This window comes from Lycorma delicatula, chromosome 9, assembly GCF_047948215.1.
Source record: "Lycorma delicatula isolate Av1 chromosome 9, ASM4794821v1, whole genome shotgun sequence".
In the NCBI taxonomy this organism is placed as follows: Eukaryota; Metazoa; Arthropoda; class Insecta; order Hemiptera; family Fulgoridae; genus Lycorma; species Lycorma delicatula.
Genome location: NC_134463.1, coordinates 12,819,007 through 12,833,934, shown reverse-complemented (window position 1 = coordinate 12,833,934; position 14,928 = coordinate 12,819,007). Strand labels below are relative to the sequence as shown.

The 14,928-nt window shown below is 28.9% G+C and overlaps 1 protein-coding gene across 1 annotated transcript in view; it reads left to right on the top strand.

Moving 5' to 3' along the window:
- Positions 1-14,928, top strand: part of bru3 (CUGBP Elav-like family member bruno 3) — a 284,720-nt gene that overhangs the window by 236,191 nt on the left and 33,601 nt on the right. The window contains exons 3-5 of the mRNA XM_075374732.1: positions 7,328-7,471; positions 13,339-13,456; positions 13,743-13,745. Coding sequence (XP_075230847.1) covers positions 7,328-7,471; positions 13,339-13,456; positions 13,743-13,745 — 265 coding nt within the window. The remainder of the gene's footprint in view (positions 1-7,327; positions 7,472-13,338; positions 13,457-13,742; positions 13,746-14,928) is intronic.

Sequence of the window (14,928 nt, the reverse complement as noted above, 5' to 3'; positions counted from 1 at the left end):
TAAATTAAATTATAATAGAGGCGAGAAAAAAGATTATGTGAGTTATAGAAATAAATAAACAAAGAAAGTAGGGAGACGTTATCCTACACTCCTTACTAATACGATTATGATATTTCACTATTTTTCTCGTACATTCATTTGTATATTTCAAACTGAATTAATTAAGGGATATAGATTCAGTCAAAATTAATAGTTATCCTACTATTAAGGGATGTTAATTTTGTGTTACCTCATCAAATATCAAATTACATCAATGTAAAACTAAACAGAAATCAATCCACATATAATGTATAATTCAACATTTTTTTATTTAAACTCATTTTTTTTTCTAAACAGAATTTATTAGGATAAAGTCGTTTCCAACTTTTTATATTTTCAGAAATACAACATAAATAAAAAGATAAACTTCAATACTATTTCTTTAATTACTTTTATAAATTACAAATTAAAAAAAATATATATTATATTCATTTTATTACATTTTTACTAGATTATCCACAACTTCCCAAAAATGAGTGTTTAAAGTCTGTGTAGGGTGTATTGTAAGTTTGTTTCACTGTAGCAGCTCAACGGTTGAACCGATTTAGATGTATGACCCCGTGTTGGAATCCTTACGTTACCGGGAATGTCATAGACTGTATAAATATAGCTTAATATCTATACTATTATATAAAGACGAAGAGGGTTTTTGGTTGTTCGGGATAAAGAAAAACTACTCGATCACTCGCAACCAAATTTTTAACCACGTTTCTTGGCATAACTGAGAAGGTTTTTAGATATATTTCATCTCGAAAAATCTCGAGAAAAAACCGATCGATGCTTTCAAATTTTCAGGATAGATTCGTGTTATACCACATACATATGGAAGGTTTTAAGTCACATACATATTAATCGTTTATTTATTACTATTTAATATTCATTATTTCTTCATCCCCAAGGAGGATGAAATTGTAAATTAAAAGATATTCATTAAGGAAAAAATATATTAATCCTTTTACTTCATTATTATATTTCTTTTACCGTGGCAAAGAAATAAGTTGTGAATTTTTCGTCGTTAAAGGTGTGTACTTTAGTTACCATAGTTACTATTGTTCTGTCTTTTGTAATTTAGTTTCTTTTTCTTCGGGTTTTTATAACGCCTGAGTACTTTAATTGTTATTTATCAGTATTATTCTTACAATCATGAGGATAACGAACAGTGCGTGGGTTCATGGGACGGAGTCGTTTGGGCAAACGAGAATGGCGAACGAAGCGAACTCTGCGGGTGTCCCAAGGCGCCGTTCCCCCTGCAACAAAAGAATGGTAATAGAAACAAGCTCTGCGGCCCTGGGGTAGGTCCTATGGGCTCGGGAAGTCCCGAGGAGCCCCTGAGTTGGCTCCGGGATTCAGCTGGGCCGACTTAGGCCCTGAGGGTTTAGATTCTGGCTAGACGGACCGGCTAGTTATATTTATAATATTACGTTTAAATATATTTTAAAAATTTGAAAAAAAGTTATATACAAAACAAAATTGTAATTCGCACGCTCTTTAATTATCCTATATTAAAGAGCTATGTTAGTATGTCAACAATATTTTTTTTAGGCACATTAGATTTTTTTTTAAATAATACCATTTGTAAATAAATATTTCTCTACTTGTGTAGAGATAAAACGTCTACGAGTATAAGTTGAAATTACTTATAATAAATAATTTTTTTTTTACAGTTTTGATCTTTATTTGCTTCTTTCCGGTTGTCTTATTTAAGACTTTTTTCTAATATCGGTATTGATTAACAAGAAAAAAGTTAAATTCTGGGAATAAATACCAAACGATGTCATAAATTCTAACCCAATGTTTTATACCGATGAAATGTATTGGTAAAATTTATTTTAAAACATGTATGTATTTGTGAACGCACGCGTACACATACACACAAGAGAATGTATAATAAATTAAAAACTTATCCCTGAAATTTAATTTTCTTAGCATTTATGAACTACAGTTAAATGACTCCAAATCAAGTTTTAAAGTAAATTAGTACAGCTAATACTAATAGTAAATCGACTATTACTAATGTCGTTACAGTTACCGAAACTTACATTTTCTCCCTAAAGACATTAAATATAAATTCGGTATAAATTATTGTAGTTGCAACGTTGTTACTACAATAAAGCGTGTTAAATTCAAGAAAACCAATACTGTATTACTAAAAGGTTAACCGTTAATGTTGGCAGAGAACGCTGTTTGCCGCGAACTTGGCTTTAATTCTGTAAGCAAACTCATTAACGGTAACAAGTAGTCATTTTTCGCCGTCGCCATGATATATCCCGACATTGAATCAATCTGCTCAAAGTTTCCAGGCGCCATACAAACCAGTCATCTATTTTCACCCATTCCTAAATCTTCCACGGATTACATACTTATACATACACACTCACACACAAATATATATATATATATATATCCAATCGTTCTAACCTTTCCATTCATTCTGTTATCCCTCTTTCTATCTCTCCCTCTCTCTCTCTCTCTCTCTCTCTCTCTCTCTCTCTCTCTCTCTCTCTCTCTCTCTCTCTCTCTCTCTCTCTCTCTCTCTCTCTCTCTCTCTCTCTCTCTCTCTCTCTCTCTCTCTCTCTCTCTCTCTCTCTCTCTCTCTCTCTCTCTCTCTCTCTCTCTCTCTCTCTCTCTCTCTCTCTCTCTCTCTCTCTCTCTCTCTCTCTCTCTCTCTCTCTCTCTCATTTCTTCTACGACACCATAAGACCAAAATCCAACGAGACTTTTAGCTTATATATTACAAGTTATCTTGCTGTAAAATCAGTTGGATCAGCTTAAACTTCTTATCTCTATAAACTCAAGCCTGCAAAATATTTATTCATTAAAACGATTTTAACACTTAAAATAACAAATTATGAAAGAAAAAATAATTTTACTTCACTTATTAAACCTAGTAAAATATAAAATTAAAATTTTGCGGACTACCGTTTCAAAATTTATTTCAAATTAAGTAGAAAAGTATAATTACGTAACATATAGTATATCTAATAGAAAGCTTTACGATATTATAAAAGCTATGATTATAAAATCTTAACAATATCCACCTTTACCAAAACAGACGACGGAATTGTTATCGTAAAATTCAACACAATACTTCAGCTTACGAGAAGAGCCTTATTATTCTTTCGTTGCCATTTTAGTAAATTGCTGAACCATTTGCAAAATTTTCCAACTAAGTCATTTAAAATACAATTAACATATTTTCTTTTACGATAGCAATATTTATTCTTTAGAAAATGTTTTAAATAATACTAATTAAAGAATAAATAAATAAATAAACATTATTTATCGGCTGTATCTTGTTCAACGATATGTAAATTGTATTCAAAATAATTTTTAATTGCGCCTTCTGAATTATAAACTATTTTGTAAATATTTTTTTTTACGTTTATTATCTTCATATTTATTTTTAAAATATTTCATATGTTTGTATTTAAACAATTAATATGACTAATCACATTCTGTCATATAATATATTTTCAGCGGATTTCCAAGGAATTTCTGGAAGTCACTAAAAACGACTTGTGGCCAGATTTTCTAATTGTGGGGGTGGAATGCGGGACCAATTTTTCGAGTCTCCTAAACACGATTCTGCAACGTTTATATACATGTTTATGTATGTATGTAAATTAGATATTTTCGTCCGCTCCACCGGACGCAAATCTTAACCGATTTTGGCGAAACTTGGTGGGGTGATGTAAATCTATTTGGAACAGAGTCATATAGATTTTTAAGCGAATTAGTTCGTAGAAACCGCAGTTAGAGCCAAAAAAATTGGATTTTTTTGCGTAAATTTTCGACTTTTTTCGTTCTACTGAGCGCAAATTTTAATCGATTTTCATGAAACTTGATAGGATGATTTAAACGTAATAAATATAAAAAACCCTTTTGATTTTCAAGCGAATCGCTTGAAAATTCACGCAGTACCTCACAGTATTATAAAATAAGACAGATACTAACTTAATATGAAATACAGCAAACACCGAAAGCAATATTATTCTCAAAAATCATTACAGCAGTACAACATCCTTTCTTTCTTAACTAAAACCGGAAATCCGCCCTTCTGACGCACTTACTGCTACCGAGTTTTTATACTTATAATTTATCTTAAAATATCGTGGACTATATATTGTTATGTATCGATCAGAATAGAAAATTTATTTATACATATTCTTTTGATTAGCTGTAATAATTTTATTTGTCGACTTATTAGACTGAAATTTTCTATTACATCAAAATACGTAAAAGAAAAATATAGATATTATAAAATGTTAACCGTTTTAGTCATATAAACAAAATAGTAATTTTTCTTAAAAATTGTGTTTAAGACAAATTTTTAAACACAAGTTTACGAAATTTATTTTATGACGAAACAATCACCAAAGCCTTCATCTCTAATATAATAATTTTTTTTTTGTCTTCAGTCATTTGACTGGTTTGATGCAGCTCTCCAAGATTCCCTATCTAGTGCTAGTCGTTTCATTTCAGTATACCCTCTACATCCTACATCCCCAACAATTTGTTTTACATTCCAAACGTGGCCAGCCTACACAATTTTTTCCTTCTACCTGTCCTTCCAATATCAAAGCGACTATTCCACGATGCCTTAGTATGTGGCCTATAAGTCTGTCTCTTCTTTTAACTATATTTTTCCAAATGCTTCTTTCTTCATCTATTTGCCGCAATACCTCTTCATTTGTCACTTTATCCACCATCTGATTTTTAACATTTTCCTATAGCACCGCATTTCAAAAGCTTCTAATCTTTTCTTCTCAGATACTCCGATCGTCCAAGTTTCACTTCCATATAAAGCGACACTCCAAACATACACTTTCAAAAATCTTTTCCTGACATTTAAATTAATTTTTGATGTAAACAAATTATATTTCTTACTGAAGGCTCGTTTAGCTTGTGCTATTCGGCATTTTATATCCCTTCTGCTTCGTCCATCTTTAGTAATTCTACTTCCCAAATAACAAAATTCTTCTACCTCCATAATCTTTTCTCCTCCTATTTTCACATTCAGTGGTCCATCTTTGTTATTTCTACTACATATCATTACTTTTGTTTTGTTCTTGTTTATTTTCATGCGATAGTTCTTGCGTAGGACTTCATCTATGCCGTTCATTGTTTCTTCTAAATCCTTTTTACTCTCGGCTAGAATTACTATATCATCAGCAAATCGTAGCATCTTTATCTTTTCACCTTGTACTGTTACTCCGAATCTAAATTGTTCTTTAACATCATCAACTGCTAGTTTTATGTAAAGATTAAAAAGTAACGGAGATAGGGAACATCCCTGTCGGACTCCCTTTCTTATTACGGCTTCTTTCTTATGTTCTTCAATTGTTACTGTTGCTGTTTGGTTCCTGTACGTGTTAGCAATTGTTCTTCTATCTCTGTATTTGAACCCTAATTTTTTTAAAATGCTGAACATTTTATTCCAGTCTACGTTATCGAATGCCTTTTCTAGGTTTATAAACGCCAAGTATGTCGGTTTGTTTTTCTTTAATCTTCCTTCTACTATTAATCTGAGGCCTAAAATTGCTTCCCTTGTCCCTATACTTTCCCTGAAACCAAATTGGTCTTCTCCTAACACTTCCTCCACTCTTCTCTCAATTCTTCTGTATAGAATTCTAGTTAAGATTTTTGATGCATGACTAGTTAAACTAATTGTTCTGTATTCTTCACATTTATCTGCCCCTGCTTTCTTTGGTATCATGACTATAACACTTTTTTTGAAGTCTGACGGAAATTCCCCTTTTTCATAAGTATTACACACCAGTTTTTATAATCTATCAATCGCTTTCTCACCTGCACTGCGCAGTAATTCTACAGGTATTCCGCCTATTCCAGGAGCCTTTCTGCCATTTAAATCTTTTAATGTTCTCTTAAATTCAGATCTCAGTATTGTTTCTCCCATTTCATCCTCCTCAACTTCCTCTTCTTCCTCTATAACACCATTTTCTAATTCATTTCCTCCGTATAACTCTTCAATATATTCCACCCATCTATCGACTTTACCTTTCGTATTATAATTGGTGTACCATCTTTGTTTAACACATTATTAGATTTTAATTTATGTACCCCAAAATTTTCCTTAACTTTCCTGTATGCTCCGTCTATTTTACCAATATAATAATCTAAAAATAATATTATTAACTGAAATTTTTAACATGAAAAAATATGTTAAAGATAGTTGCCGAAACCGAAACCCATATCTTCTACCTATAATCGATATAACTATACACTGAAAGCAACATTTCATAAATGACGTGTAAGTATAATTGAAAAATGACCCAGGATAGAAACAATTATTCTATCAACCCCTCTCTTTTAAATCTTCGTCAGTATTTACACTGTGGAAGAAAATTCATCCGGAAAACTCAAAAAAAAAATAGCACGAGAAAGTAAATTTGACTTTTTTTTAACGAGTTCACAAATGCATTATTCCGTCCAATGTAACGATCAGATATTTCATCAGTTTAACAATTTTTTTCAAACGATCAGATATTTCATCAGTTTAACAATTTTTTTCATAAGGATAATTTCATTAAAGTTTAACAATTTAGGAATTATTGCTTTTTATTTCAATTATTTTTTTAAATATTGAACAACTGTTCAGCAGTACGTTGGATGGGTATTACGTGAGTCACCATAAAATAGCAACAAAAATGAGATGATTTTAAGTATTAATTAAAGTATTTGGTTCTTTTTGGAATCCGACAGCAATTATTTTACAATTTTTTCTTCCAAATCTCTAGGTATTTGGAAGTATTTGCAGATAAATTATAAATATAATCTTTTCTTTTTTTTAACTTACCTACGCTCGCTTCGTTCGCTTGACTATTGAACGAAGTAAGCGTATGTTAAGTTTGATTATATTTAGAATTTCTCTGAAAATACCTCCAAATACCCACTGATTTGGAAGAAAAAACTGAAATAAGTGGCTGTCGAATTCCAAAAAATATCAAGTATTTGATAAACAGAGGTTTATTTTGAAAGATCGCCGTTTTATTCATAAGCAACAAAAAAATTTAATATTTTATGATGCCTATACGAAATTTCAATCGATCGATCGGTAAATAAAATATCTACACAGTATAAAAGAAATACAACACTTTCTGGAACACGGCTGTTTATTCTTACATCCCTGCACATGTAATAATAATCGTTGTTTAGAGTATTTTATTATTTTAACTTATAAGCCTATAATTATAATATAGCTTTGTAAACGAAATGCATGTATATTTCTTTTGTATTTGTACTCAACGTTAATTGTTTTATTTTTTAGGGAGCTTCATCCAGTCTGGTTGTTAAATTTGCTGATACTGAAAAAGAAAGACAATTACGCCGCATGCAGCAAATGGCAGGAAATATGAGTCTATTGAACCCATTCGTTTTTAATCAATTTGGAGCTTATGGTGCTTATGCGCAGGTATTTATCATTATGTAAATTTATAAAATTAGCTGGTTAATTAAGTTTTCAGGCCAAATAACAGAAATAAAAAGAAATTTTTTTCAGAAAAATCTACCAATACACCAATTATTCTCTAGACCGAAATAATTATAAATAAAATTAAAAAATTTTACTATTTTCGACAAAAAAAATGTATGTTTCATTATTTACTCAAAAACAATGAAATCAGTGATTTACTTTCAAATTATGTGAAAATTCCTCTTCTGCAAGATCTACTGTGGTAATTTCAATAGTCCTCTTCTGAAAGACCTATACAGAATGAACAACATAAACCGAACTCTTAACGTAACCGCTGCAGAATCAGTAAGTTATGTTGAAATGAAATGTTGTGAATAATACGGATAAATTAAAGAAGAAAAATATAAAGCATAATTTAAATGTTGCATTTATATGCCTTATTTTTACAAAAGATGTGCAAAGTGACCACCCTGAGTATCAATGCACTTTTGTGCTTGACTGATCATATTGAGAATCATCTGACACAAATATTATTGTCAATTGCGTTGATTTCTTGTTGAATGTTCACCTTCAGTTCATCAATATTGTAGGGATTAGATGCATAAACTCTCCCCTTTAAGTAGCCCCAAAGGAAGAAGTCCCAAGCAGCAACTTTGGGAAACATGGAGGCCATCATCCTCTGCTGACAGCTCGTTGTCTGTCTCCTTCACTTCTTGCACAGTTGTAACACATTATGGTTTCAATTTTAATTCATGAAGAATTTTACAAGATTTAACACCACATTGTTAGGATAACTTGCATAATGATTTTTTTTTGACTGGCAGAAAAAATGTTTCCCAGTCCTTTCTATATCGGCAATGGTGTGTGGAATCCTAACAGAAGGTGGTTGCATTTGAAAATGAACCTGTTGTATGCCATTTTTTAACACAAAGTACGGGTATGCTACTCTTTGCTGGGATACAGACATTTGGAAAATTTTCTATGAATATTTGACATGATTCTTCAAACGATCCAGTACTAATATAGGCCTTAATTATAGCTATCCTCTCCTGGATTGAATAAGGGATTTTACACAACTGCATTCACAATATTGCGCTGCAACAATATATATATACTACACTGTCACATAATCACCTAACAATCAGCAGCAACAATCGAAAATAGTAACATATACATCCACTAGTCACACTAGTTGTGCAAGAGTCATTTATAAATAATGTTGGGTAGCGGTTTAATATTATGGGTTCGGTTTTATGTTGCTCACTCTGTATAATTAGCTATGAAAATACATTCCATGCCTGTAACTTTTGATAACTGAACATACTTTTAACAATACAAAATCATTTTCACAAAATATTAAAGTAATTTTTGAATTGAATAACATTTTTTAATATAAAATAGATTCGTAGAATCTTTTTTTCAATTGTTAACTAACAAAGAGTTTTAACTGATTTATGTTTGATTGATAATAACATAGATTTATGTATCTATAAAGACACAATCATGAAGATAAACTTTATTCCACAGAGTATAATAAGGAAAATCCACCTGAGATCTAAATAAATTATAAGTCACTGAAGATCTCTCAGATTGATGGATGCATAAAGTGGAAATAGTAAAATACATAGTGGAAAATAAATGTGAAATAAATATTGAAAATGCATAAAGTGGCATACTTAAAAGAAGTAAATAAAAAGAGAATACATAATAAAAAAAAGAAGGAAAAAATAGTAAATAAAAAAAGAAGATGATCATTGAAACATAATTCCAATCCAGAAAAGTATAAATTTTTACAAGAGGTTATGCAAGAGAAGATTCATAGATATGTGTTGTACAGGAAGATGAAGAAAGCCATAACTCCAAGTCGACAGTCTGAGATGATAATTTAGTTGTAAATAAATTCAAGTTTTTTGAGTAAGATTGGAACTGCCCATGATGGTAGCCAGTATTTGTATAAAACTGCAAACAAACAAATGTTTGTTTGGGTCCTGTTACCAAATAAATCCTTCTGACATATGATGATTCTGGAACACCAAGAATATCTTTGGAAGTAGCATTATAGACATTAAAAGATGCAAAGTAAGATAAAATGTTTCTACCATAAGTCACATACATTGAATTGGTTCCCCATTTAGCGACCACCAAAGTTAAGAATTTTGGGCCCAGATCACTGCATGCTGTTGGTATACTTTAGTGGCTAATAATCATAGCAAATCAATGTTACTTAAAAAGAAAATGTTTCAACTTCTCTCTTGATTGTTTATTTTCTTCAACCAGTTTTCCAGCTACTGCTGAGGTCTGGATATGTGTATATAGGCAAATGCAAATATCACTGCTGGCTTGTCAGGCCTGATATAGCTGCAGATGTAATGCAATTTAAGTGTAAATGTACCAGTAAATATGTAGTCTGGAATAGACTCAGGTTGACTACTCCTGAAGCATGTGGTTAATTGAAACCCAATCTCTAATGAACACCAATATCCATGGTCTAGCATTCAAATCCATATAAAAACAACTGCGTTTATATGGTACTCGAACCATAGAACTCTTGAGTTCAAAAATTAGCTGATTTTGCAATGATGAGTTTAACCACTACACTAATCTGGTGGGTTTAGCATCTCTCTTAATTATTCCACATTTTAGACAAATAGAAAACTGAAACATCTAAAATTTAATTAGTAACATGTCTTCAGATTAATACTTTATATTGATGCCAAATTAAAAGAGATAAGGAACAGTGTTCCTCATAGTAAAAGTTCTGGAAGAACAAAAACATGATAATTCTGTTTTTAAAAATTAAGTCCAATTAATGTGTATCTGAAATTGTTAAAATGAAAGTGATCTTGTAACTATGGCTACTAGATGGATATACACTGATAGAGGTCACTGACATAGATTTGTATTGTATTGCTCCAATATTGGATGTTAATGCTGGGTAAGATCTATTTAAAATTATTAAATATGTAATTTTAGTTATTTACTAAATCCTAATTTAACAATTTTGAATCTTTAAATTCAGAGACAAATTTAAGAGGGATTAGGAACATATAACATCTGAAAGACTGTATTTCCTTGAATAAAATATTAAAAAATTAACACTAACAAATATTTTGAATATTTTTTTCATGTCATTAATATTGTTTATAGTTGTAATACAAAATTTAGAATTTTAATATGCAGTGAAAAATAGATAAACTACCAAAAATAAATGTTCTTTTATTAACATAATAAACTTCAGTTCAGAACTCACCACTATTTCAAATTAATTAATTCATCACAATTGTACTTTTTTAAGTTTAATTACAGTTCATTAGAATGCACTATAACTTTTTTATATAAATAACCACGTAATGAATATATTCAATTAATTAATTTTTATAAATATAAATCATGGGTATGATGAAATGATAATAATGTTAATTATGATGAATTTTGAAGATCAATTTAACCTACTACATTCTAAACTAATCTATTTTACTGATAACATTATATAATAGTAATTTTAATTTATCTTATACAAAGAACATGTATATATACATAGGCAACATTGGAAGGATGATTTCAAAGTGAAAAGCATATGAATATATCAAATGTTTGGGCAATCTATCTTCATTCATGCCGCCACTGCCACGTCAATCCATTTAGTATAGTATGTCCATTAATCAAACATCAATCATATATATGTATACCCAAAAGATCACCAACATATATATTCCGTAATGAATCGAATTATAAATTTTGATAGTTAATTGAATTATAATTTAATGAAGTTGGCTTATTTCTATATTACGTATTAGCAAATACATTCTGCTTATTATAATAAATACGCTACAATATTAATATTATAGTATAATATACTAGTTCAGTAGGTAACAAAGTATTATCATTATTTAGTTAAAACTAAAACATAAACTAGGTGAGGTTAAATTAGGTGAGTAAATAAATTTCTAACCAAACCTAGCCTATAACGTTTTTTAAAATTACAGATTTTTTAAATTTATTAAAAGATATTTTGTCATAGTTTCGTTCAAAAATGCAAAACAAAATAGACCTACCAACAAAACTCAGTTTTTTTTTTGCAAAAATAAATTAATATTTAATATATGGAATAAGGGCAAATATTTAATTAATTAATTTTCTTCATCCTAGTAATACATTAAAGTGGATTTCTTTCAAAACTTGGAGGAATATTTCAAATAATATTTTATGTAAAATAAAAAGACTAATAACTGAAGTAGAATTTTCATAAACTAGTTTCAATTAATAATTAACAACTAAATAGATATTAAACAAATTCAAGTCAACTGGATGATTAATTGTATCTATTATTATTTAGTAACTAATAGCCACTGCCTTGAATGGCTTTTAAAATTATAAAAGAAAGATTATATTTACCTTTACAATTTCTCCATTCCTTATTAATTTGTTAGCAATTTCATTTAAGGAACTACTATGCATATTTGGGGTATATAGAGTGTCTACAAATATATTTATATGTTTAAGTACTGAGTTTACTTTTTAGATAATTTTAAAAATTGGTCTGACACATTTAACTTCCCTAAATTTTTCTTTCTTTTTTATTTTAATTTTCAATAGGTGGTTATATTTACTTCAGCTACAGCATACATATCTTCCCAGTAGTTATTTAGTTTCCATTGATAATTCTATTTTCTTGATATGTTCAAAAACAGTTTCACTAGGCAATGTATATTTTGTCACATAAAATGAAAAATAAAACCATAATGTTACTTTCAAAATGAGATATAAATGCTATGTGTATAGTTTAGTTTTAAAATATTTTATTAATAAGGTGAATTTAGACTGTTCTCCGCTAAACTAAATGAGAGAATACTGCTTAGAAAAAGGCATATCAGGAACTATTGGTGCCAATTCTAGACATATAACTCTTTCACTTATACATGTGTACCATTCAAGAAATATTAATTTCAAAATTTATAATATTTTTTGTTCCATGTTGGAGAAATCTAATGATTTATTTTAGATTCTAAATTTCTATTCACATTGCCTTGATCTAAAGAGAAAAAATTTCTTGAATTACAGTTGCCTTTCTTAAATTAATAATATCCTAATTTATTCATGTTTTACATTTACATATTCATATTTAAACATTTTATGGAAAACTGTAGCAAAATTGGTATGGTAGCCAATCATTAATTCATTACTTATTTAGGCAAGGATAGAAAGAGGAAATATTTCCCATAATTACTCATGAGGTCAGTGTATCTTAACACTGGATATATTACCGATTCAAAATTTTTGATTAAACAGATTAAACACATACTGTAACATTCTAATGTAACATTTAACTGTAAAATTTAAAAATATTAATTAGTCTCTAGAGAAGATTGAATAACATATTTTATACTATTATGTTTAACTCATCAAAACATAAGAAAGAAATATCCCAGTTTAAAATTTCAAATTATTTATATCTGATCCCCAAATAATATTCATTTGATTAAGATCTATTTTGCTAAACCAAGTTTTAGAACTAATTTACATGAACATTTAATTTTATCATACAATATGGTTATGTAATTGTTTCTAATTTACTCAGAGCACTTGAAAAAATTGTTTAGTTGTGTATTATTATTATTATTATTATTATTTATAATTCCAATTTTGTATAATTTAATTTTATCATTTTCAGGAATTAATAATAATTAATTGTAGCATTACTGCATTGGTATAAAGTAATTTTATCATAGTCATACTACTAACATATAACTATAGTGATTATTTTGTTACTACTCTAAATTTCAAACTAGAATATTAACAATATCAATATCAAATTTAATTACATTTTTACTTATTTATTTTTTCATTTTTCAATGCAAATTTTTCAGCAGCAAGCAGCGTTAATGGCTGCAGCGCAAGGTACAGCATATATTAACCCAATGGCTGCATTGGCAACACATGCTACTCTTAATGGCATGGCAAACTCCGTTGTACCACCCACATCAGGTTAGTAGATGCTGGTTGTAATTTTCTTATATACCATTACGCTGTTAATTTTTAATTTTAAACTCTCTTATTCACTAGTTTTTATAACATTCAAAATATGAAGTATTTTTAATGAATCTGTGACACTGCACTAACTAAAATATAAAAAATATTTATAATTAAAAGTTTTTTTTTAAAATATAGTAGTTAAAAACTTATGCTTTAAAAATTATCTAAATACAATTTTTAGCAGCTGTAAGTTTCTTTGATTCATTTTTTTTATTGTTAGTGAAGAAAAGGTAACCAGTTTGTTCATTACAATCTCAATGTTTGCTATAATAAGTTTAATAGTTTTGTTTCAAAACAATTGTTTATTCATTAGAAGAAATAATGGAAAATATCTTTTAGAGGAAAGAGAGAAATGAGTAAAGGATTGAGATCACAAGGAAATAGCTTATTATTAACTTGTAACCCAATCTGAATAACGACAGTTTAACGTAAGTTTAGTAAAGTTTGTGAGCCTATAATGTTCCTTACTTGCTCTTGGATGAAGGACTCCAAATAATATATGACAAACTAGTTATAAACAAGAGAAATTCTCTCTCAGTTCAAATGGAAAACCCTCATTATCTATTGTACCGCATACTCACCGACTAAAATTACCTAACCTAACATTTGAGAATGAAACAACAGAATAACAGTTCATAAGTAACTTGGTACCACATTTCTAATTCAAATACTTTGATAGAATATAACAATTGAAATGTAGGATACATTATAATATTCAGTGAAATATATAACAATATTTCCTTTTATTATTCCACAAACATTAACATTCATAGTAGCAATAATTTTGGGAAAAATTAGGAATACAATTTACTTCAAATCTACACAATTTAATTTAGATTTCAATTATAACAATATATAATATTCATATATCAAATTTATAAAACCTCATTATTATTATTATAATATTTAAGTCATACTTCTATTATAATTCTTGTGAAATGTAACCTTTCAAAGAAAATCTATATTAAAAATTGACCTAATAATTTGTCAACGTCATGAATCAGTAATGTTTATTATTCTATGTTACCCATGGGAAAAACAGGAACTTGCTGTTGCAAATTTTAAAATAAGTAAAAATTTCTGGAATTAACTTTCTGTATTTTTTCCAACTAAAAAATATTTTGGAATTGAAATCCAGTTTCAGATATGACAATTGCAGTCTCAAAGTATGATTTATAATTGCTGCTAAATTCTTTTCTTTGTTAAATATTGATATTTTCCAAACATAAATGTTAACCCAAGTTTATTAAATAAAGGTTGAGAAACCAAAATATACTACTATACTTTATCTTTTTAAACAATGAAACCTTTTTACTTACTGAAATTTAATAACACAATTTCTGTACAAGATTAACAAGTTGTGATTTCATTTTCGGGTACAGTTTGCATGCAGGTATTTTTTTAAATATCCAGAATTATTTGAC